Below are 24,597 nucleotides of genomic sequence, written 5' to 3' on the forward strand. Positions count from 1 at the left end.
GTTGGTTGACATAATGGTCCACAGATGAACACATAGGGCAGATCTTCCTGATCTTATGAACTGTGTATTAAAGCAGTTGCCCCAGCTGAAAGCTGGGAGGTATGTACTCCAGGGATGCTCCACAGCTCTTGCTAAAGTGGAAGTTGCCCTGTTGTGCTGTAGAGGGGGACTGGCAGCCAGCTCCTTCGGTCCTGGCTACCTCCGGGATGTCTGGATTTGCACACCCTGATATTTGCATACCCTTCAGGAGAGATTGCTGCGCACACTTCAGTGGCCCCTTGGATGACTCCACAGAAGGGATTGTTCTTTGCAGCTTCTCATCTATGGGGTGATTTAGAAAGGGGAGACTGTGAAATGTTTTTCCCTTCAGCATCGCAGAAGAGCTCTATATTTAGTTGCTGGTAATCTCTGTTGTGGCTCTGTGCCTCTAATCCCCTGTTCCAGTATCCTCCCTGGAGAAGATGAGAAGTGTAGAAATTGGTCCAGCTGACGTGGTTAGGTCAGCAGGATTACAGTACATCTCCCCTCCCTTTCCTATAGGGCTGGCTTCGAAACTTCTCTGCTGGCCCACAGTGCCACAGCTCTGCTGTGTGTGCATATGAAACCCCTGGTAAGGTAGTATGACTTGACCCTATTCCTTTTGCAAGGGAACATGGTATACCATTGTGGGACTGTTTCTGCCAAAGCGTGGGACTTGCCTTGAGTAGGTTAAGATGAGGTATTGCTGCAGCAGCAGGGCTGGAGGGAGTAAAAATAGTACTTGCATTTAAAACAGAAGAAGAGGAGGCTGTTTCCCTCTGGCTGTGTGATCTATATATGCTGCTTTTTCCTCCCTTTTTAGAAAAGAGCAGGTCAGAGGCACTTCTTTTAATCAAGTCAGTGTTTTCTGGTGCCAAAGGGTGAGATTTTTTTAATTTTTTTTTAACAGGGTGAAAACTCATCAGTTTCTAAAAATTGAGGCTTTCTGAGCATTTACATCCTAAATTCCTCTCTTTAGTCTTAGCCAGGCTGTTCCACGGCTTTGATATGGAAGGAGCTTTGAAATGCTGGATTTTGTTAGGCAAGAACATGTTACTGATAATGCCTGCTCTCTAGCAGAGAGGATGCACAAAGCTGCAGTGATGGGGGTCCATCCCATCCCTCATCCCTCAGGCAGGACCAGTTTAATACAAAAGCTACTTTTTCAGATTTGGGAAGGCTGATGAGGTAAAGAAGGTCCTAACCACAGGGCAGATGCCTCCCTGACTCTCATGTTTGTTGTTTATTTATTTTGCTTTTGTCAAAGAACTCTGAAGCAACAACTCCAATATTTTCCCTTCTTGCCATTTGGTTTGTTTGTTTGTGGGGATGTTGACAATGTTAGAGGACTAGGCTGGCAGAAGGAAAGCTGCTTATCCCCCCTAATTCTCAGGTCCTCTGTTGCCCTCTGAAGTGATACCCTTTCTAAAGGCTGTGCCCTAACCAGGGGCAACACTGTGCTGGAAGAGAGCTGCAGTTCTCTCCCTGGGCATGGAGAGGGTTGTGTGTTCCCTTCTGAGGCTGTTTTGGCTGGGCTTGTGGCTTTTTCTCAATGTTCTGTTTCTGGGGCCAAAATCGGTTTCTTCTTCCAGAACAGGTGATGCTGGCAGAGATTCCAAGCCTGGGCTATGCTGACCTGTCAAGCCTAGGAGCTTCTCCTGTTCCCCGAGCTGCCTCTCCTATAACCCCCAGGGTCAGAGATGTGCCCGAGCCCCTGCTAGGGCAGCTGCCCCAGTGTTATTCCAGGCCACCTCCTCCGACTGACTCTTTCTCTCTTTTCTTGGGGCAGGAAGAAGCTGACACTGCTGAGGGAGATGCTGGCGGGCTGCGGCGCAGGTACCTGCCAAGTGATTGTCACCACTCCCATGGAGATGCTCAAAATCCAGCTGCAGGATGCAGGGCGAATTGGTACGTGGGCTTCTCTTCCCTGGGGTGCTGAGCAGCTTTGGAAAAAGGGCTGGGACTGGGCTGTCAAGGCAGAAGGGGAGGTAATGGGTGGAGAAAACCCTTTGCCTTCCACCTGCTCTCCTAAGTCAAAAGTATCTCAGGCTGTAGCAGAAGTTTCTCCTGCTCTTCCCAGCTCACTTTCCCCCACCCTTTGCTCATCTGGCTTTACAGAAGCCCTTACAGTTGTAAAAGGTTTGGGGTTTTTTTTTGTCAAAACAACAGCCTTGTCAAGTGAAACAGTAAATACTGGGGTGGATGGGAAGAGACGGGAGAGATGACTGGGTGGTCAGCTTGCAGGTGTTTGAAACTTGTTAGGTACTGTGCAGCCAAGAAGGGATTAGCATCTTCCAGTGCTTTTCCTGTGGCAGTTCCTCCATCTCCATGTTTTCTGATGTCTGTTCTCTCTTCTGCCTCCTTGTAGCACCTCCTTAAGAGCTTCCCAATGGGATGTGTCCTTTTCAAATAACTTGTCTCCCCTCTTACTCTTTTTTTTTTTTTAATCCTGACAAAAGCAGCAGCTTTTGTAAATGAAGTAAATAAAAGAGTAGACAAAATTCTCCCACCTCACTGGATTTGGAAGAGGTTTAGGGTCAGGCTGTGGGGGCTGTGGGCAGGAGCTGGCAGCCAGAGACCGGAGGGAGTGTGAGCCTTTTGTCCGAAGCTGTGGGGCATTTCTGGTGAGAATGGAGACAAGAGTCTGACATGAGGTCTCCGGAGCAAAGGGCTGTTTGCTGTTGCCTTTCCAGAGGTCAGCTGGGTGGGGTATTGCCTTGTTCCCCAGGAGGCCCTGTGTGACACCATTCAGATACCATGTTTGTAGCCTTTCCTGGAAAATGGGCCAATTTGTCCTTTAATCTCTCTTTGATGGGGCATTCCTGAATAATCACAGATTTATTTTTTCTGTCTTCCCTGTTTTTAATGCAGACCTTATCCTCTTTGTATGCATTATTTTAAAATGTTTGAAGGAATTAAGCTGTGGTTTCAGGGTTCAGAAGAGGTTTTCGCTGCTGTGAACAGCCTGTTCCCTATGCGGCAAGAGGCCTGTGGTGTGCTGGTGGCAGCCGGCGGGTTGCCTACAGGTTGATGTGCTCTCCATCTTCTGTCCAAAGAGCAGAAATGCATCAGTGTGAAAAGGCTGGGAAAACCAGGTCGAGTTTATAAACGTGACTGAGGAACTCCCAGGTTAATGATTGCTTTCAAGAGAAGGAGGCAAAGAACAAAACTGTTGAACCTTTCTTGTTTATGAATATCTTTAGTTTGTCCTACTGGGGGCTCAGGGACGTAGTTGGAAGCAGGTACCATCCTCTGCCTGCTCATGGCATTTCTTTTTCTCTGCACTGTGGAAGTCATGTGTGACAGGCTGCTCCTGCTTAGGTAAAACCAGTCAGTAGGAGAGTACAGCGGGCAGTGTTGTGTGGCAGCAGCTAGCTCCCACACTGGGACAGGCGGAGGGAGATGGGCAGAGTGGGAGCAGAAGTTTTCAGGGCACCTGGCTGGCCTCAGTCTGCATGCTTGATGTGCCAGTCTGCCTCTTCCTCCTCATCCCATGGCACCAGGCAGCAAGAGACTGCTGCTGAGCATCTTGCAGATCACTTCTCTCTTTGCTCCTCCCCAGCGGCACAGAAGAAGCTGATGGCAGCACAGGCCCAACTCTCCTCTTCCTCTGCGACAAGGGTGGCAGAGCCAGTGGTGGAAACACGCACCACAGCAACACAGATAACAAGGGAGCTGCTGCGGAGCAAAGGCATTGCAGGACTCTACAAGGGCCTGGGAGCCACACTGCTAAGGTGGGATAGAATCAGAGATTCATAGAATAGTTAGGGTTGGAAAAGACCTTAAGATCATAGAATCATAGAATAGTTAGGGTTGGAAAGGACCTTAAGATCATCTAGTTCCAACCCCCCTGCCATGGGCAGGGACACCTCACACTAAACCATGCCACCCAAGGCTCTGTCTAACCTGGCCTTGAACACCGCCAGGGATGGAGCACTCACAACTTCCCTGGGCAACCCATTCCAGTGCCTCACCACCCTTACAGTAAAGAACTTCCTCCTTATATCCAGTCTAAACTTCCTCTTTTTAAGTTTTAACCCATTACCCCTTGTCCTGTCACTACAGTCCCTAATGAAGAGTCCCTCCCCAGCATCCTTATAGGCCCCCTACAGATACTGGAAGTATGGCGTGGGTTTGAGCGCGGCAGTGTTCCCAGTCTTGAACGTAAAGCACCAGCCATCCAGGGGAGGAGCCTGCAAAGGGGCTTTGCTTCAGGGGGTATGGGTTTGATTTTGTTTAGTTTCCATGTGCAGGTTTTGCATATTAACAAAAGGAAGGTCAGGGAAGCGAGGGAAGCTGCCTTTTTGTTCCAGGAAGATTTAAGTCTGCTGCTTTCTTTGGAAGGTTTTATTTTATTCCCACATGGCCCATATTTTAACAATGCAGAGAAGTCCTTGTGAGCTATCGAATCAGAACTGTCAGCCTGAATCTCCAGAGTGCAAAACAGGTTCTGGCCTGTGGAGTATGTTGGATGCAAGGGTCGGTATCTGCTCTGACACTCTTTACCCTTACACAGAGTGACTCTCCTCTTACTAAAGGCAGAGCTAAAGCAAGGCTCAGTGGGATGGGGCAGGATGCAATCCTCTTGATATAACAGAAATGGGCAAACAATTGATTCTGACTATGCCATGGTTTTCAGTTTGAGTGTTGAAAATCCGGGAGAGGCCATTGACTCAACAGGACTCTATCCCTCCCATGGGCCTGTTGTATTTTTGCAGTTAGTTTTGCTCCTATCTGCATTGCAGTTGCAGAGCTGGGTTGTCTGTGTTGCACCTGCGGCTGTGCTGCCAATGCATGATGCTTGCAGCCCTTCCTTTGATGTTCAGTTTACTGGTGTCCCACTCTGACTTTGCTCATCCTTATTCTTTTTTCCCTTCTTCACTCCCCACCACAGGGATGTCCCGTTCTCTATTGTTTACTTCCCACTGTTTGCAAACCTGAACAAGCTGGGCCAGAAAGACCCCAATGTCAAGGCTCCATTCTATGTGTCCTTCCTCTCCGGATGCGTGGCTGGCAGTACAGCTGCGGTGGCTGTCAATCCTTGTGATGGTGAGTCCTGAGCAGCCTGTGCTGGTGATCTGGTGACAGGTGACAGGAGACAGAAGCAGACTAGGTGAAGAGGAGGGTGATTGTACCAGCCTTTTCGCAGCATGAGCACACAGGGAGGTGCAGATGGGGACCTCTGCTGTCCGAGCTGCCTCCAGCTCAGATGGTGGTTTCTTCAGCTGAGCTATACCTTTGGCCACAGCTTACACAGAGGTTTGCAGTACTCACTAGGTAGGTCAGGAAGAGGGTGTCATCCATTTCAGTCATTCTTCACAGGAATGGCTGCAAACATGCCCCTGAAAAGGCACATTTCCATGTATGCAAATAAGAATCAGACCTCAGATATGTGGCCTTTTCTCCTGCTCCACAGCATTTGCCTTAAGATGCCACCTTGGTTTCTCTGATGTGAAAAATATCAGAAAGTAAATCCTCTCTGCAACATTGCAGATGCTCCAAGGTATGAAGAAATGTAAGAGCAGCTTCGTATATTTTAGATACTTCTTGAGAAGGAACTGAGTATTTGAAGATCAGTTCCCACTTTGCAGAAGGATATCTGAATTCGGAAGTGTTTAAAGCTTAAGTCAGCCTTGGAAACCTTGGTCACAGTGAGAGGACGTGGTTGGGGTTTGGGTGGCTGTGTTTTTCTTTTATCAGTTTTTAAAGGAATGGTTTGGTTTCATTTTTTTGTGCTGATAAATGTATGAAAATGGTCTGTGGTTTTGGTGATTTAGTTTTGACTGTGTTTCAAAGACATTACTTTCAGGGTGGCTCTTCCCTGCTGAAGAGCATTCCCAGTGCTCACTCCTGTCTTTCTTCTCTCTTTTTTCCCAGTGATCAAAACACGGCTGCAGTCCTTGCAGAGGGGGGTGAACGAGGACACCTACTCAGGAATCCTGGACTGCACCAAGTAAGCCTCCTTGTGAAGCAGGCTCCTATATCAGATGTATGGCATCTGCTGCTGCCTGCTGCCACGCAGTCAGTGCAGCTTCTAGACCTCCAACCAGCAGCTTCTTTGTTTTGATTTCCCTCTGAACATATGCTTTTATCTATCTATATGGATAGATATATAGATATGACCAGATATACTGTTCATGTATATTTTTCCTATTTTGAACAAGGTAAATACAGCATTTATATTTAAATGCTTCTATCCAAACCCCAGCAGTCGTAACAGTGAGATTTTATTTCTGCAAAGGGAGGCAGAAATAAAATCTCTGAGGTTGTCTCTCCTAAGGCCCTGTTGCCTGAAAATCCTACAACATTGTCTCATACTCCTCCTGGGACCACTCCAAACAGTAGCTGCAGGAGCCCTGTGTGAGTGGGCTGTCCTCAGCTGCACTCTCCTCTGACCGTTTGCAAAACTGTGGTCTGACTGCTTCAGAACATGAAGGGAGTTTCAAAACACAAGTGCTCAATACAGCTTCTATGTATTGCTGCTGTTGTCAGAGTCTCTTGCGATCTGGCTGTCCCCCATGCTGAGGGTTGGAGTTGGCCCCACCTTTTGAACAGGGAAACCTCTTGATGCAAGCATGTGGTTGTCTTAGCTGTCCATCCAGACCCAGGCAGGCACTCCTGCTCCTGACCAGATGCAGGGATGGGGCACGTTCTTGCAGAGTCTTTTGCAGAGCACTTGGGGATGGTGAATGATCTGCTGTGGAGGCAGCGCCAGGTGGCAGTGTTTGCCTGGGTTTAGTCTCTGGAAGGAGGCAAAAAAGCCAGGGCATGGCCAGAAGTTCTGCTGGTGTGGTGGGATGGACACTGACCTGTGTGTGCCGTTTCTCCCCAGGAAGATCTGGCAGAAGGAAGGGCCCATGGCCTTCTTGAAAGGGGCATACTGCCGAGCCCTGGTCATTGCTCCTCTCTTCGGCATTGCACAAGTTGTCTACTTCATCGGCATCGCGGAGTTCCTGCTTGACATGCTCCCCAAGCATCGGGCCTAGCCCCAGCACACCTCTGTGTGCCCTCCTGCCCTCTGCAGCGCTGAATTCATCCCCGTGTTCATCATCCATGTCAACTGACGTCAGAGCAACAGCACAAAGGGTTCGCGCAGGGATGCCGAGGGAATGTGTTCTCTAGACGAGTAAACGCAGTGAGGGAGATAGTCCCTTTTCTGTCTCAGTCTGGAACCTGCCCACTCCTGCTCCTTCCACGGACAATACCTAATTATGCATTGTCTTTTTTTCTTCTCCTTTCCTTTTTTTTTGTTTTTTACTTGTTATTCTTAAGGACACTGGTAAACACAGGCTGGGCTTGCAGACCCAGAATTCTCCTCCCAGGCCTGGGGAGGAAGTGGGATGGGAAAGAAATAGTCTGAATCCTCATCCACTCGGTTCCCCTCTTTCTTCCAGTTGCCAGCTATCTGATGAGGAGCTGGAGGAGCAGCTGTGTCCTTTCCCCTAAGCCCCTCCTCAGCCCTGTTGCCCCTGGGGAGCAGAGCAGGCACTGTGCAGAAGGGGCTCATCTCACCGCAGCCAGGGGCACCGTGGGGTGAGGTGCTGGATCTGACAAGTTCCTTGGTCTGGAAACCCTCACCCCTCCTTTCTCTGTTTCTCAAAAATGAGTTGGACTTAAATGTTCTAGGAGATTAGAGGAAGGTAAAGGGCATTGTTACTATTGACTTTGTAATCATTTTTGATTTAAAGCAAAGGGATGTTCCTCCTAACTGAGTGTCACAGGCACATCCAGGTGAGGTACAGGGATGAGATGTCTGCTCTGTAGGGAACACATCAGTGGGATCACACAAAAGTCTGAAGGTGCTTTCCTGCCTGGCTACAGGCAGGGTGGAGAGAGGAACTTGGGATCAAGTTATTTTTGTTCAGGGAAGGGGGGTGGGTTGGGTGTTTGGGGTTTTTTTTAATGCAGGGGTTGTGGGGTGTCAAAGCCAAACGAAGAAACCACTTACATTCCTTCAGCCTGCCCACCCCTAGGGTGATAAAGCTGTGGCTGCAAGTGTAGGTTAGCAGATTTTGGGTCTGTTTTTTTTCTCCAGCCTGGCCCCAGGTGTGTGAAAGGAGATGCCTGCTTCTCTTCTGCGGTGCCCGACCTCAGGGAGCAGTGCAAGAAATGCTGTGCCTGTGTGTGCACCTTGCAGGGTGAAAACACAGGGTCTGGTTGTGCTTTGATGTTTGATGTGGATGTGTTTGGACCCAGCTGGTGCCGAAGAGGCAGAGGGTTCATGCACCCAAGCAAGGAGCTGTTTGTGTGTACGTGATTGCTGGGTCGAGTTCTCTGCATCATAAAAACTATCATCCTGTTTGCTTCTGGATGGTGATCGTTGTTGGGTGGCTGGGGGCAAATCCACATCTACAACACCCTGTGTCAAAGAGACACTGCCCCAGCTAGCACCACTTGCCAGAGGACTTCCTTGTTTCAGTACTCTTGAGCTGTGTAATTAATTCTAGCTTAAATGATATTGTGAGATCTACCAACCCAGTGTGATCTTCTCCATTATTTATTCAATTTGGTGCAATCGACCTGACTTTGGTGTTTAAATTAAACTGGCTGAATTAACTTTTCATTCCTTCTTTTTGCTTTGTTCTCCAGGCACTTGCTTGGTGTTTGTGTTTCAAATGTATATTTAAATTAATTAAAAAGAAAAAAAATCCCTGTTTTTAATGTTTATACAAAACCCACCTCTGTTTCCATGTTCTTGGGTTAGGTTTTTGCAAGACCTCCATGTTGAGGGCCTTGTTCCCTAATGCATCCTTTTTCTCTTCAAATAAGTTGTTCTGTGGCTGATTTGTTACTTGTCAGTTTGCATATGTGAATCATTTTCTTTCTTTGTTTCTTAATGGCTTTGTGTATCTGGGAAGGTATCTGTGTGAAGACGGTGATAAACGTCTGTGCTGTGCTTAGTGCTGTGATGCTGCTCTTGCTCTGCCTTTCCCTTGGGTGGATTAGAAGAGAAAGGGGTTTCTTGGGGGTGATGGTTTGGGGGTTTTTAGGTGCTCTGTTCCTTGCTGCTTGGTGATTTACACAAAATCTTGGCTCATAAAAGTAGTAGGGTTTCTGCTTGCCCTTCTGCCTGCAAGGATTTCCCCTGAAGCTGAGTGCCATGTGGCTGCAGAGAGGTGTGTGGGGTGCAGGTTTGTATTGTGGGATTATGTTCAGAGGAAAATTTGGTGTAGTGAAGGGCTGAGGTCCAGGGAAAGCTCTTCTTGTGCTTTTGGATGCTTTTAAAAACCTTTTGTAAAACTGACTCATCCTCCACGTTGGAGCTGGTGACCTGAAAGGGGCTGATTTTTTAGCTGCTTGGATGTGCCCGTCATCCAGGAGGACACGTAGCTGTGTCAGGGCATAGTCATTGTGGCCCCATGGGAGCCCCGCAGGCAGGCAGGAGTTTAAAGAGTTTAAACTGGGAGAATATCTGTCAACTTAATCCTGGATTAACAGAAACCTCTAAGCACTGGTTGCAGTATTTAGGAATAAAAGTAGCTAAATACACATGGAGAAACTCATCTCTGCTCCTCTCTCTGTGGGTGCCACTTGTCCCTGGGGCAGGGAACAACAACCAGCATAGGCTCAATTCCTTGTGCATCCTACCCTGTCCCCATCCCTCTGGCAAAGGTCCACTGAGCCCAGGCCCTTTGCAGTCATACCTTGTCCCATGTCAACCCTGTCCCTTGCTCCTGCCCTGACCGTGATTCTTGTGTTCGGGTTTTGTGCTGTTTACTGCTCTTAAATACAGTTTGGTGGAGGTGCTGTACACCCTGTCATAGGTTTAGGCAGGTGGGTCAGTTTGGGCTGGTGGAATTACCTGCAATACAGTAAGAAGAATTCCTAAATCCCTGAAGGGAAATCCCTACGAAGCACAGGGGAACTTCCCTGGTAACCAGTAGGGGAATTCCCAGAATCATAGAATAGTTAGGGTTGGAAAGGACCTTAAGATTATCTAGTTCCAACCCCCCTGCCATGGGCAGGGACAGCTCGCAATAAACCATTTCATCCAAGGCTCTTTCCGGCCTGGCCCTGAACACCACCAGGGATGGAGCATTCACAACGTCCTTAGACAACCCATTCCAGTGCCTCACCACCCTAACAGCAAAGAACTTCCTCCTTATATCCAGTCTAAACTTCCCCTGTTTAAGTTTTAACGCGTTACTCCTTGTCCTATCACTACAGTCCCTCCCCAGCATCCTTGTAGGTCCCCTTCAGATACTGGAAGGCTGCTATGAGTTCTCCACGCAGCCTTCTCTTCTCCAGGCTGAACAGCCCCAACTTCCTCAGCCTGTCTTCATACGGGAGGTGCTCCAGTCCCCTGATCATCCTCGTGGCCCTCCTCTGGACTTGCTCCAACAGTTCCATGTCCTGTTTATGCTGAGGACACCAGAACTGCACACAATACTCCAAGTGAGGTCTCACGAGAGCAGAGTAGAGGGGCAGGATCACCTCCTTCGACCTGCTGGTCACACTCCTCCTGATGCAGCCCAGGATTTCTGAGCTTTGAACAGGCTTTCTGGGCTGCGAGCGCACACTGAAGCCGGCTCATGTTCATTTTCTCATCGACCAACACCCCCAAGTCCTTCTCCGCAGGGCTGCTCTGAATCTCTTCTCCGCCCAACCAAAGGCTGCTGTGCCTGCCCCTTCCTTGCTTTTCAGGACTGGCATAGCCAGTGGGGACCCCCACGGGGCTCTCATCCTTTTGCAAGGATGTGAAAGGCATCCTTTGCAGCACCAACACACATGTATGTGGGGCTGATACATGACCCCCAGGTTGATTTTGCTGCTTCTTTCCCCTTCTTCTTCTTTGCATAGAACTACGGAGCCACCCTCGCCTTCATGGCTGTTGGGCCTGTGGTGCTAAGTGCATAGAGAGCAGGCGTGATGCCAGGAGCATCCTGGCTTCACAGAGAAAGGGAGCACCTGGAAAACTGGCTCCTGGGTAGGGAGCCCTACCCTCCTGGGGTTTGCTTTCATTTCCCATTGTTTTACCACATGCCCTGAGAGCGAAAACCAAGGCATCCTGAGAGAAGGATTAAAATAGTTTCTGATTTATGACGTTTAATGCAGGCACGGGAGTTTCCAGGCCGGAGGCCAGCCACTCGTTCCCCGAGCTGTGCTGCTGGATGCACCCTGGGAAACCCCAGCGGCGGTGGGCGCAGCTGCGTTCATGCTAAGCCCAGGCACATCCCCAGTGCCTGCCTGCCCTGCGCTCCTTGCAAACCAGTGTGGTTTTGTTTTGGGATGCAGCCATCCTGCAGCGGCACTTTTGGGGCCACAGCAGCCCCAGTGTGGGGCTCTGGGAGCTTCTCCCTTCAGCCTGGGGCCTGCTGCCACTTCTGTGTCCCAGGCCCGTGCAGGGATTTTTGATTTCCAACCCAAACCATTCTTTGTGTCCTGATCACTGCTCAGGTTGGGCTGGGTATTGGTCAGCGGGTGGTGAGCAGTTGTATTCTCCTCCCTTGTTATTTGCCTTATCATTATTATTATTGGTGGTAGCAGTAGTGATTTGTGTTATACCCTAGTTACTAAACTGTTCTTATCTCAACCCGTGGGAGTCACATTCTTTCGATTCTCCTCCCCATCCCTCCAGGAGTGGGGGGAGGAAGAAGGGGAGGAAGTGAGCAAGCACCTGCGTAGTTCTGAGTTACTACCTGGGCTTAAACCATGACAGTTCTTTGTGGCTGGATAAGGCTGGAGCAGGATATCCTGCTGGGTAGCAGAGAATATAAAACTAAAAGGGCAAAAAGAAAGCAATAACCAGCAGTGATGCACAATACAACCGCTCACCACCTGCTGACTGATACCCAGCCCGACCCGAGCAGTGATCAGGACACATAGAATGGTTTGGGTTGGAAGGGATCTTAAAGCTCATTCAGTTCCAACCCCCTGCCATGGGCAGGGACATGTTCCACTAGAGAACGTTGCATCAAGCCCTGTCCAACCTGGCCTTGAACACTGCCAGGGATGGGGCAGCCACAGCTTCTCTGGGCAGCCTGTGCCAGGGCCTCACCACCCTCACAGGGAAGAACTTCTTCCTCATATCTAATATAAATCTCCCCTCTTTCAGCTTAAAGCCATTCGCCTTGTCCTGTCCCTACAGGCCCATGTCCAAAGCCCCACCCCAGCTTTCTTGTCGGCCCCTTTAGGCACTGCAACTGCCCTAAGGTCTCCCGGAGCCCCCTCTCCTCCAGCCGAACACGTTCATGCAGGCAGGAACGCGAGGCCGGCAGCGCGGGGCTCGGCAACCAGCACCCGCGGGGGGATGTGGGACCAGGCTGAGCCTGGGGCATCCCCCGGGCTGGCAGCGGAACGTGACTCACACACACAGACACACAGACACACACACACACACAGACACAGACACACACACAGACACACACACAGACACACACACACACACACACAGACACACACACACACACAGACACACACACAGACACACACACACACACAGACACACACACACACACAGACACACACACACATCCCTCCCCCAGCCCCGCGGCGGCCACGCTTTCACTTTCGAAAAGGTCTCTTGTCACTTTCGGGATGGTGACGTGTTTTCCAGGAACCCGGCCTATAAAGGGGCCGGGCGGGAGGCGGCCCAGAGCTCCCTTCTCGGACCGAACAGCGGGCGTGCCGCGGCACCATGGCGAGCGACGGGTAAGCAGCGCCCCAGCACCCCCCGCCCCGATCACCGGCCCCCGTGGCTCCGGTCCCGCCGGTGACGGCCCCGTATCCTTAGGGACGCCCCGAAGCTGCGGTTCGTGCCCTGGCTGCTGGGCGCCGTGACCAGCGGGATCTACCAGGGGCTCTGCTGGACAGACCTGAACCGCGGCGCCTTCCGCGTCCCCTGGAAGCACAACTCCAGGAAGGATGTCACCAGCAGCGACCGGGAGATCTTTAAGGTGGGTGGGATGGGGACTCACCAGAAGCAACCCCCAGGTACTCAGGGTGGGTTGGGTGAGGGGGTGACCAGCCTCAAGCTCAAGGTATCCAAAACGGGTGGGGTGGGAGGAGTGGCCTGCAGCTACCTCAAGGTCTTTAAGATGGGTGGGATGTGGGAATTGGCGACTGGGTATCCCTGAAACTTCTATGCTCATGGAGCCATGGTGCCCATGTGCACCTCCCCTCACCCCCAGGCCTGGGCAAAGGTGAGCGGACGGTATGAGGAGTGCTCTGAGAACCCGGTCAAGTGGAAGACCAACTTCCGCTGTGCCCTGAAGAGCACCCAAATGTTCGTGGAGCTGGAGGACCACTCCAAATGTAGTGATGACCCACACAAGGTGTTTGCCATTAACCCAGGTGAGCCTGGCCCCATGGGGAGGCCTTGCTGGGGCGATCTCAGGGCACCCCACTCACCCGTTCTCCTTCCAGACTTCTGGCATGGCAAGGTGGGAGATTTCAGCAGCCCCAACCCTGCGGTGGACCAGCAGCCGCTGCACCAGCAGCTGCAGGTAACAGGGTGGGCACGGCAGGCTGGAGAATCCCCTGTGCCACTGAAAGGCATTGCACCCCCATGTCCTTGGGGTGCTCCTGAGCTGGAGCTCAGCACCTGGCTGAAGCATGGGGCAGGGGGAGGCTGGGTGACCCCATCCGCAGCGGTAAGACCCCATCCCACTTCCCTCCACAGCTGGAGTTCAACCCCCAAGACGTGGGCTCAGAAATTGCTCCCTCAGGTATGTGCTGGTCCCCCAGGATTTTTTTTGGGGGGAGCATTCCAGTAGGCTTGGCCGGGATGGTTTTGGGTTTATGAGACTTCCCACCCACTGTCTCCCCATTCTTACCCCATCCCCTACTAGGCTGTGCTGACCCTCTACAGCCATTATCTCTGGAGGAGCTGCAGTTGGTGCTGCAGCAGTGTGGCATCTCCCCCTGTGACCTTGGCCCCCCAACCCCATCCTGGGCACCTGCAGGTGAGTTCAGCCCCACTTACAGGGTGCAGGGTGGGTGACACGATGGGTGGGTGACCCTGGCCGCTTCCCACTGGTGATTTTTCTGCAGGGGATGCCCTGCAGCAGAACGTCCTGCTCCAGCCTTATCCAGACCTCAGCCAAAACAACTGCCTCCACCCTCCCCCTCAGCAGTGGGTGCCTCCAGTGGAGCAGCCCCCCTTGGGTGCCTACAGCCCCCCAGACCCTATGCTGCTGGAGCAGCAAGGTAGGTGCTGGGGGGGGGCAGGATCCAGCCCTGGGCACCATATTGGGGTGGGAAGGGGCTGGGGAGCTGCCCTGTGCACCCCACTCCTAAGCAGCCCTTCCGCCCTGCTGCATCCCAAATCACCATGTCAGTGCTGGCTGTCTCCTGCTGCAGAGGCCATGACACTGCCATGCCACCAGCCAGAGGTCCCTGTTCCTGTGCCAACTACACAGGAAGTGATGCTCCTCACTGCTGCCGCTACTGCCCCTGTGCCGCCACCGGAGGATAACACAGGTGAGGGTTATTAATTATTAATAGATGCAAATAAGTATTATAACTATTAATAACAAATATTGTATAATGTTAATATTGGACGGGGGGGCATCTGGGTTTGGGGAAATGTGGTTGCTGATCGCTGTCCCGTGCAGGTGGCTTCATCCCCGACCTGGATGTCAGCATCTACTACCGGGGGAAGCTCGTCCACCAGGAGGAGGTGGCGGGCAGCCGGTGCCTGCTGGTGTACCAGAGCTCTGACCCGGCGGTGGCCGGGCGCCCCGGCCGCCTGGTGCACTTCCCCAGCCCCGACAGGCTGCCCGACCGGAAGCAGCTGTGGTTCACCGAGGAGCTGCTGCGCGGCGCGGGGCTGCAGCTGGAGCATCGCGCCCACAAGCTCTTCGCCACCCGCCTCAAGCAGTGCAGGGTCTTCTGGGCCCTGTCCCGGCAGCTTGAGGGCATTGGGGACCTCCCGCCCAACCCTCTCGGCCGGAACGAGGAAACCCCCATCTTTGACTTCACCGAGTTTTGCACAGGTGGGCAGGGGTGCCCGGGTGGGTCTATGCCGGCTTTGGGGCTCCTGGGAGCCAGCGCCAGGATGTCACAAGCATCTGAACCCTTCCCAGCCCCTCCGTGCACCCCAAAACTGAGCCCTGCCTCTCTTTGCAGAGCTGAGGGAGTTCCGCACTGACAAAAGGAAGCAGTCTCCTGACTTCACCATCTACCTCTGCTTTGGGCAGTCTTTATCTGTGGCCAAGCCCAAGAAGTCCAAGCTCATCCTGGTCAAGGTGCAGGGACTCACCGCTGCCCCGCTGCTGCCGGGGAGGGGAGGCTTCCTGGGGGCCAGGGGAGACAGGGGTCTGGGTGCCTGAGGAAAGAGACCCTGGAGGTCTGGACACGTGGGGATCTGGGTTACTCAAGGAGGGGGTACCTTGAGGACTGGGAGAGATGGGGGAGCTGAGTGACAGGGGAGGGGGGCCCAAGGAGCAGGATCTTCGGGTGCTCGGGACTGGGGGGAGTGGGTGGTTGCATGCCAGGGAGGGGAACCTTTAGGAAGCAAGGGACATACAGGGGTGCCAGTTGCCTGGGGAGGGGGAGACCAGAGGGTGCCGCATTAGACAGGGGGCAGCAGGATGGGTCAGGAGGGAGCTGGGCAGGGATGGGGAACCTCAGGGGTTGGGGGAGACACAGAGTGCCCTGCACCGAGGCTGTGCAGGGCTTTGCAGCACCACTGGGCAGCTGCCCCTCGCCCTGATGGTTGTTTTGCTGCCACAGCTGGTGCCCAAGTTCTGTGAGTACTGGTACGAGCAGGTCCTGCGGGAGGGAGCGTCCTCCCTGGACAGCGGCAGTGTCAGCCTGCAGCTCTCCGACTCCTTCAGCCTCTTCGAGCTCATCGAGCAGTACAACATGCAGCTGGACTGACCCACCCGGGACAGGCACCAGCCGGAGCCTGACGCGTCAGGGGCAGCGCAAACCAGCATCCCCTCTGGAACACCGCGGCTGGATGCTTATGGTGGGGACCTTTCCTCCTCTGCATCCCGCACCCCAAGGGCGGCTTCGGTGGCCAGTCCTGGAGCTGACACCTTGCTTTTCCCCTCCATCAGCTGCTAACGCGTGTGTTTGTGGACGGGGGTCATTTTCAGGTTTATTTTCTTAACTTTTCTAAGTTTAAATATATATGTGTAGAACGGTGCTTCCTGCTTGCTGATGTTGCCTGGACATCTGCCCTCACTATCACTCTGAGACCTTCACCCTCCCACCCCCAAAACCATGGGATCTGTGGCCAGCCTTATCCCAGCAAAGCCCCTGCTGCCAGTGGACTTGTACCAGAGTGCTTCTCACCAGCTTCTCCCCCTTACATTTGTGTAAATGAGGTGTCTTCCCACACATTAAAGGATGCATTTATCGATGCATTTATTTCCGTGTGTTAAGGCTGCAAATATGACTTGGAGGCAAAGTGTGTTCAGGACAGCTTGGCTAAACGAGAACAGGTCTTCAGCAAGTCCCTCCCCGCTGGCCTGCGAGTTACTCGCTGGAGATGTTCTGGAACAACAAGGCAGTAACTACAGCGTGAAGCACCCAGAGCTCAGCTTTGAGGTGCAGAGGTGGTGGTACCTCAGGGAGGAGTGTGGTAACCAGAGCACTGCCCAAAGAGAGGGTGTCCCCTGCCTGGGCTGGAAGCGGCCGCACACCCTCATTTTGGGAGGGAGGGGAAGACGAGTCTGGCCATCAGTGTTGGACCCTGGGCAAGGGGAGGTGGCAGGCTCCTTACCTGGTGGTTGACCTGGATGCTGCCGTTCCCGAAGGTGGTGGTCCCATAGCTTGTCACAAAATGGTGAGCAGAGGGCTGCTCTGGGGGCTGCTCCAGCTGCCTGGGCACTGTGGGGATGGGGGGGACACGATCAGCACCTCAGCTCTGTCAGCCTTTCTCCCACCCTGTCCTGAGCACAGTTGCAGTGCAAAGCCAGGGCCATAGGGCTCACCTTTAGGCAGGAGCAGCTCTGCGCCAAAGCGGTGCCCACATGTCCCACAGGTTTTTACATCTTCCTTCACCCTGTGGAGGAAAAAGCCTTGAGAGGAAGGAGCAGCAGGAGCTGCCCTCAGCACTGCCCATGGAAGACAATGCCAGGCAATGGAAGAGGCTCCCTCTTTCCACCCTGACCGGCGGTCCCACTGTTGATGGGGACAGCTGCCGCCTGAGCTCCTTCAGTTCTTCATGAACCAGGAGACACGTGGGCACCTAGCCAGAGCGGTCATGTTGTGCCCGAGCCCCAGTCTCTAGGTTTTCCCCTTCCTTTCCATGCTCGAATTGCTCACACAAGCGTTTGCTAACACCATATTGGACATGAACTTCTATGGTCAGGACAAGGGCACCGTAGTGCCCAGCCAGTGTCACTGCTGACTTCACAGCGTGGCCTTTAGAAGCTGACCAGCCCCACCAGCACAGCGGGAGCAACCACCCGGCCCCTTGGCGGGACGCAGCACACCAGTCAAAGACGCAGCACGAAGTCCAAGCTATGCTGTAAGAGCTCCCCAACTCCGACGGCCCCTTTGCTGATCACCTGCAGACCCAGCCCGGGCCTGCTGGAGCTCATGGGGAAGGATGACTGATTTGCTCCATGAGAAGACTGAAAACTCGACTTTCCACTTCCCTGTGATACTTTGAGAGGAATCTGACCAGGTTGCATGGAGAACAAAGAAATCTTTACTTGAACTGCTGGTGGGCCCTGGCCAGATTAGGATGTGTGGCAGGGCTTTCTGGGACACTCTGTCCAGAGGGATGGAGGTGGCAGCGGGGAGCTGAGGGGGTGCGTGTGTTTGGGAGTCATGAAATAAGGATCCTTACCTATCCTTCCTGCTGGCTTTCTGCACCAGAGCTCCAAGTAGCGTCAGGCTCTCTGGTTATACTCTTTGATCAGCAGAGGTTTGCCATTGCACGCAAGCAGGCAGATAGCCTTGGCCACCCCGTGTGTGGAGTAGAAGGAGCAAGCTTTCACCAGGAACCTGCAAGGAGATTGCCCACGGCTTTCACCAGCCTCCTCCCTGCTTCTCCCACGCTGGGAGAAAGCGTGGCTTTCAGTGTGGGCTTGGAAACGTAAACCCAGCACCAGCAGAAACAGGGGCAGACACCAAATGAGGACCTGCCCTACTGAAAGCTCAGGCAGCAGGAGCAGCCTCTTAAGCCAAGAGCTGCTTCCATCTGTCATGGTTTTGTCTGGGATAGAGTTGAAGTCGTGCCTGGTAGCGGGTACAGTGCTGTGCTTTGGCTTTAGCCTGAGAATAATGTTGATAAAACACCACCGTTTCAGCCGTCGCTGAGCAGCGCTTGCCCTAACCAAGGCCTTTTCTGCTCCTCACACCACCCTGCCAGCGAGGGGGCTGGGCGTGCGCAAGAAGCTGGGAAGGGACAGGGCAGCTGATCCCGACTGGCCAGAGGGATGTTCTCTACCACAGAACGTGATGCTCAGCAAATACACTGGGGGGAAAGCTGGCTGGGGAGCTGCTGCCTGGGAACAGGCTGGGCATCGGTTGGTGGGTGGTGAGAAATGGTTTATCAATTGTTTGCATCGCTCACGTTCCATTTGTCTCTCTTCATGTTGTTTCCCTTTTCATTACATTTGGGTTGTTTCAAATTTTACTTCCATTATTAAACTGTTCCCAGCCCTTGAGTTTTCTTACTTCCACCCCTGCGATCCTCTCCCCCATCCCCGCGGGGGGAAGTGACTGAGCAGCTGTCCAGTGCTTAATACCCAGCTGGGGTTAAACCTCAGCACCACCAGACACAACCCTGGGCACAAGTCAAGAACCGCACAAGAACAGGAGACCTTCCAGAAACTGTCCCAGCACATGCAGGAACAGGAGCAGGTGGGACTGGGAGACCTCTGACTTGCTGGGTGGGCACAGACCAGCCAAAACCCACCCTAGATGAAAGGTGAACCAGAAGGAGCGTGGTCCTTGCTCACATTCAGACAGTGAATATTGAAATGGTTCACCGAGGGCTTCATGTGTCATGGCAGAGCTGAGAAGCTGCCCTGGTCTCCTGGGTTCCAGCCTCATTCCTCAGCTGATGCAGTCTCAACAGTCGAGGGCTTGCTGACAATTCTACTGGTGCTGCCGAGCAATCCCTGACCCATGCAACCTCACAGAGCACTGGAAACCACTGGTTACCTCTGGAAGAAACCCTCAGGTATTTCAGGTGAGAAGTAGGCATAGATGCGGAGGTCCTCGAGGTCGTCTCCTCCCCACACCTCAGAGACCTCTTTGGTCTGGTTCAGATAGGTCGGGAACAAGTACCAGGACTCGCCTTGGCCCCACGTTGTCTCCCGTGGCTTCACTGGCCTGTGGGTTGAGAACCTCACTGTGCCTCACCTCCAGGCAGAGCCCGAAGTGCTTCAGGAGGCTGAAGAGCTTCCCTCTCCCTCTGTGGGGCCTGCGTCCCATGATTTCCTCAAAGACGTCCTGCATCCCTTCTGAACAGAGCTGGTGCTTCACCAAGGCACACAGAGCCCAGTGACACAGCATCGCCTTTGACTTGAAGGTCCGCACCCAGCTGGACCTGTCTCTGATGGTGGCATGTTCCCCAATCAGTGTGTCCACAGAGATGCTCTCGAGCTGCTGGACGAGGTGGTACCTCACAAGGAGCTGGGTGGGAAGAGGAGAGAAGAGGCAGCAATGAGAGGAGCCCAGCAGAGGTGCATAGCATAGGCCCTGCAGAGAAGATGGGCCTGATCCCCACACTCACCTTGAACATAGTTATTAGGAAGGTGGGCTGGAGAAAAACAGTGCTTTCCAGGTGCTGGATTTGCTCATACCACACGACAAGCCCAATGTGGTGGAGGAACCTGAAGATGTCCTGGAGGAGCTCTCTGCCCAGGTTGGCCAGGTGTTTGTACTGCCAGAGTCCGCTGAGCAGGTACTGGAGGTCCATCATATCATGCCTAGAGGGAGATGTGGCAGCTCAGCACACATCTCTCGAGGACCAGCATTCCAAGGGAGATGCTTTAGAGAGCCAACAAACACCAGCAGTACCCAGCATCACACATGCCAGCCCAGGAAGCATCTGGGACCAGTGCTGCAGCCTATAATGCTTTGCCCATCCTCAGCTGTATCACTGCCACATCCTCAGCTGTATCGCTGCCACCCTGCAGCTCCCACGGTCTTGCCTTACCTCGGTGGTGCCAGCAGCCTGCCAGGACCTCAGTGGAGCATCGCAAAAATGAGGCTAGTAGTGGTTGTTTCATTGTTTGAGAGAGCAGGTTTGTTTCCAGCTGGAAAACCTCAGACTGTCATCCAGTCATGCAGTGAGACAGGCAACAAACCCTAGCTTATCTCCTCAAAAGAAAACCATTTGCTCCCCTTCCTCTAATCATACAGTGGCCAGGGGAGCCAGAGATGACACAAGGCACTGGTGGTGTTCATACCTGCTTTAGGTACATAAGCAAGGAGCTGGGGCTGCCTGCTAGACTTGTTAAGTCGCAGGGGACACGGGGAGGGGGCTAGAAAGAGGTAGGGGCCCTTAAATAAAGCTGTCAGGATGTAGGTTTGGGAACCACTCAGAAGCATTAAAGCCGTGGAGCTCCTCCGTGCAATTTTTTTAATTGCTTATACAGGGCAAAGGGGAAAAAAACCACTCCCGGAAAGAGGCAACCCAGGCAACGTGTCCAGCTCAGGATGCCTCCAGCCACAGGCTGGTAGGTGTTGGCAGAGCCTCCTGGTGAAGACACACTTGGCCTTTTCCTATGCTTTTCCCCTGCCTTGGGGGCAGAGGCTCATAATGACAGAGACAAGTAGCAATTAATGGTCCAGCAATAACACTGCAAGGTCTTCAGGAGTGACCCAGCCCCCACATGAGCAGGGCCAGAGGGTGCAGCAAGCACTGGGGACCCTGTCCCTGCCGCAGGACAGCAGGTGCAGGAAGGTGCAGTGGGGTGATGGAGCACTCACCATGGTCTGCCATCTCCTCACCCTGTGCAATATCCACAATGGCAGCTTCCACCTGCCCGTAGACAGGCGGCAGCACCCAGACGACCTCGGGGAATTGCTTCTCATTCTTTGTATGTTCCAGAACAGTGGCCCCGAGCTTTTCGATATCGTGGTGATCTGTGCAGTTGACAGCCACTAGATTTAAGATCTGGAAGAGAGAAAGCACATATCTGCCAAAAGCACATCCAGAGGAGTCTCCTAGCCTGTGAGCTAAAGGAGGGACCAACTGCCAAGCAGGTCACCAAGGATGGACACACGGCTGGCTCAGCTTTGGAGGGTGCTTCCTTCACGCCTTTGCTCTTCAGCAGTTTCCAGAAAATCACCTGCGGATGGTAAATACCCCTCATATTCCTCCTCAGGCTCTTGCTACAAGCCACAGGAGAAGATGCCCATCACCGAGTAAGGGTAAGCATCCAGCAGGCCACAGCCAAGAGTTACCATGTCCACCCCAGCCCCAGGGAGTGGCTGCAGTAGCAGTCTGATGCATTAGCACCAGGTCACCATCCCCAGTAGCACACTGGCTGCCAGAGACAACAGAAAGCAAGGAGCCCCCATAATCTCAGCCCTATGGTTAGTGTGCACCTCCCCATCTCCTTCAGCCTCTCCCACAGGTCCACATAGAACTTGGGCTCCTCACTGCCCTCCAGGTGGTTGATGAAGTAAGCAAGGTTGCTTTCTCCCTCCGCTTGCATCGCTGCAATCTTGGCCATGATGTCGCGCCTCTTCTCCTCCACCTCTTCCTCCTGGCAGCAGTACACATGGGTTCCCACAGGAAGCACCACCGACTTTGGGATGTGCATGGACAGGTTGTTGCTCCAGAAACCAACAAGCTCCTTGAAAGCCTTGTCATCAGTTTGGTATCTGGGGAGGAAGAGAAAGGAAATCCCAAATTCATGTCTAACCCTCTGGATCTCCAACCAAGTTCCACCAGCACAAACCTGACCAGGCACCCTGTGCTGCCCCAGAGAGCTTACTGGAGAAAAGCTCAGATCTCCTAAGCTGTATGCAAGCTCACCCTTAAGTTTCCCATCAATAAGCGAAGCCAGTTAAAGCTATGGGTGTAGCAGAGTCTGTCCCTGCTATGGATAGGAGCATCCCACTGTAGCACAAAGCCCCAGCCTGATAACTCCCTCCACATTCAGGGAGCACCACAAGATACAAGATGGCAGGGGGGTTGGAACCAGATGATCTTAAGGTTCTTTCCAACCCTAACTATTCTATGATTCTGTGATTCTATGGCTTGTAGAGGTATGTCCAAGGCAGAAAGCAAAGCCATTTAGATGAGGATCAATTGTCACATAAGGAGTTAATGCTCATCTAACTTCTCGAAACAGAGGACTTCAGTAAGGTGATGATAGAGCTTGTGGCTTAATTGAAAGAGTGATCTGCAGAAAAGTGAAGGGATAGCCAGCTACTCCAGCAGTGAGAAGACCAGCACAGAGGTCCAATGGAAATGGTGTGAACTCATGCAGGGGAAAACTTCCCCAGCCCCTTCTTGATTCTCCCGCTCCACTTTGAATCCAGACCAGCTCAGCGTTTACATATGGAGATTGATGACAAGGATGACAAGTGCCTGTGGGGTGATGAACACGTGGTGAGCCATGCAGTACTCCAGCTGGCCAGCAAAGTCCCAGAAGAGAAACGTGAAGTCCTCAATCCAGAACTTGCTGATCTCCATCCCAACCGTTCACTTTTCCCTGGGCACCAGTTTGGTTTGCCCCTGCTTCAGGCTTCTGCAGATGGTGGACCCCCCTGCCAGCGAGGCCCCCAGGAACGTGGTCTTGACTCTCTTCCCCTCCTGCTCCAAACTGTGTTGAAGCTGGTTGAAGTAGTTCCGGATCTGCTGTGTGCCACCAGTGCACACTTCACTGAGCAGCTCCTGGAGTGGGTTCCCATTGGCCCTGAACGCTTTCAGAGACTGCCCCTGGAAGAGCTCCTTGGGGAGCTGGCGAAGGGCATTATTCTGCACGTGGAGCTCCTGTAAGTGTGCCAGCTGCAGGACAGGCTGGGGGAAGGTCCGGAACAGGTTGTTGGAGATGTTGAGGCACAGGAGGCTGCCTTGACAAGCTGCCAGGTCCCTGGGGAGGGCACTGAGACGGTGGTTGTTCAGCCGCAAGTGTTTAAGCCTGGGGAGATGGAAGAAAACTCCCTCTGGGATGACCCGGATTTGGTTCTGATTCAGCTCGAGCTTCTCTAAACAGACCAGGCTCTGGATTTCATTGGGAAAGTCCACAGTCTCATTCTTGGACAGTATCAGCTTCTTCAGGTTGCAAAGCTTAGAAACACCGATGATGCTCCTGAGCTTGTTCCTGTCGAGATCAAGGCTCTCCAGCATGGGATTGCTCAGGACTGCTGGAGGCAGCACACACAGCATCTGGGTAGAGAGAGTCATTTCAGGCAAACCATCCCCCTGCTCGTGACCTGGATGCATGGGACAGGGAAGGTGGTTAGGAGAGATTTTCACCCTTTGGATTGCAGACTGATTTTTCTCTTGAGCTCTGCGCAACGTTGGGATTGTTTTGGCCAGCAAGAAAAAGCAGAGACAAAACAGAGGAGCTGCTTGAGCAGCTGGGCCTGAAGACACAGGGAGAAACAGTGCCCACCAGACAAAGTGTCAGGTTAACAGCTTTGCTCTCAGTAAAGCACCACAAGAGCTCCAGCCACAGATGAGTGTACCCCAAAACCAGCAGGTTTCCAATCCCAGCACGGGACGAGCTGACGTCAGGAGGAGAGCTGCTCTCCAAATAACTTCTCCAGCCTGCCCTCAGCTCTTGACCACAGCCAGAGAGAGATGCACTGAGGCCAGGGTTAGTGAGTTCAGACACTTCCTCTCTCACATCCTTTTCCTGCTCCAGATGCATGCTGCAATTCCCCACAGAGATGCTCCCAGCCCCAGGAGACCAGGGCAATAACACAGGACAGCATGTCTCCCACAGGACAAGGTGCACAAGAAGGGACCCAGTGATGGCTAAGGGCATCCCCAAAAAAAGAGGGTGTTTAGAGTAGAGAGGTTTGCAGGAGAGAAAAGAGAGCCAGGGGGGAAGTGGATCGCATGGTACTGGGACAAAACATGGTCAGCTTTCCTTTCCTCTCTCTCGTTTCACTTCCTCATCAGATCACGGCATCGCCTTGCGCAAGGCAGCTGGCTCAGGACCCACTTGTCACTAGATCTCAGCCTCACCACCCAAACCTGGTTCATGCAATGAGCCCAGCAGGAATTAAGCTTTCACCCTCTCCCAAACACCCAGTCTCTCCTCCAGCACCATCAGAGACAAGCCCAAGGGCTCCCACCACCGCTCTGAACCAGAACAGCAAAGAGCTGGGGCAGTTACTCACAGGCTCTGGGCTGGGTCATGGCCCTGGAGCTGGATCCTTCAGGTCCTTCGGCCTCCCCCTTTCGTTTCCTCCTCTCGTTTTGTTCCCCACTTCCCCAGGCTCTACCCAGGAACCCCACCTCCTCTTTTCTCCATCCATCCATCCTCAGGAGCAGCTTCCAACACCCCAAGCACCTCTGGCCAGATACCAGGGCCATGGGTATGTCGCAAAAGCAGCACTGGAGGTCAAGACAAAGATGGTGGCAGAGTAGCTCCAAAGTCAACTTCTTACAGCAGCGTCCCTGCTTTTGCTAAAGGAGATTTTGGTGTTACCACTGTTGCTGAGGAGGGAAAGGACACTGACAAGAAGTTATGCTACTGC

The 24,597-nt window shown here is 53.0% G+C and overlaps 3 protein-coding genes across 9 annotated transcripts in view; 2 read left to right on the forward strand and 1 right to left on the reverse strand.

Moving 5' to 3' along the window:
* Positions 1-7,004, forward strand: part of SLC25A22 (solute carrier family 25 member 22) — a gene marked incomplete at its 3' end in the record, with an annotated part of 49,782 nt that extends 42,778 nt beyond the window's left edge. The window contains exons 6-10 of the mRNA XM_080619588.1: positions 1,808-1,926; positions 3,581-3,752; positions 4,913-5,067; positions 5,896-5,971; positions 6,851-7,004. Of these exons, the coding sequence (XP_080475714.1) occupies positions 1,808-1,926; positions 3,581-3,752; positions 4,913-5,067; positions 5,896-5,971; positions 6,851-7,004 (676 nt within the window). The remainder of the gene's footprint in view (positions 1-1,807; positions 1,927-3,580; positions 3,753-4,912; positions 5,068-5,895; positions 5,972-6,850) is intronic.
* A 5,606-nt stretch (positions 7,005-12,610) lies between these two features.
* Positions 12,611-16,335, forward strand: IRF7 (interferon regulatory factor 7). Of its 7 annotated transcripts, XM_080619069.1 has the most exons (11): positions 12,611-12,669; positions 12,752-12,914; positions 13,149-13,311; positions 13,384-13,463; positions 13,640-13,685; positions 13,809-13,922; positions 14,011-14,166; positions 14,320-14,439; positions 14,574-14,954; positions 15,088-15,206; positions 15,694-16,335. In XM_080619069.1, exons 1-11 carry the CDS (start codon positions 12,656-12,658, stop codon positions 15,838-15,840), a joined length of 1,503 nt encoding a protein of 500 aa, XP_080475195.1. In that variant the 5' UTR covers positions 12,611-12,655; the 3' UTR covers positions 15,841-16,335. The 7 variants fall into 7 exon arrangements, 6 of the variants coding, with proteins under 6 accessions (XP_080475195.1, XP_080475194.1, XP_080475193.1 ...); XR_013956988.1 differs by having other exon boundaries at positions 13,149-13,685; positions 14,298-14,439; positions 15,694-15,931; positions 16,105-16,335; XM_080619068.1 differs by having other exon boundaries at positions 13,149-13,463.
* Positions 16,336-16,612: 277 nt separating this feature from the next.
* Positions 16,613-24,379, reverse strand: LOC308221215 (malignant fibrous histiocytoma-amplified sequence 1 homolog; the record flags this gene model as incomplete). The annotated part of the gene is given in 12 exon segments (XM_080618201.1): positions 16,613-16,797; positions 16,902-16,988; positions 17,765-17,807; positions 17,811-17,922; positions 19,087-19,251; positions 19,253-19,560; positions 19,661-19,856; positions 20,859-21,049; positions 21,471-21,762; positions 22,443-22,588; positions 22,592-23,322; positions 24,238-24,379. Coding segments are annotated over 12 exon segments (2,598 nt in total).
* Between the last annotated feature and the right edge of the window lie 218 nt (positions 24,380-24,597).

This window comes from Psittacula echo (genome assembly GCF_963264785.1).
Source record: "Psittacula echo genome assembly, chromosome: 5".
Taxonomy (NCBI): Eukaryota; Metazoa; Chordata; class Aves; order Psittaciformes; family Psittacidae; genus Psittacula; species Psittacula echo.

Bases quoted from the DNA above. Each gene is read 5' to 3' on its own strand.
- IRF7 (XM_080619066.1), top strand. The intron at 13,686-13,808 runs GTATGTGCTGGT...ATCCCCTACTAG, and splicing joins CTCAGAAATTGCTCCCTCAG to GCTGTGCTGACCCTCTACAG. The intron at 14,440-14,573 runs GTGAGGGTTATT...TGTCCCGTGCAG, and splicing joins GCCACCGGAGGATAACACAG to GTGGCTTCATCCCCGACCTG.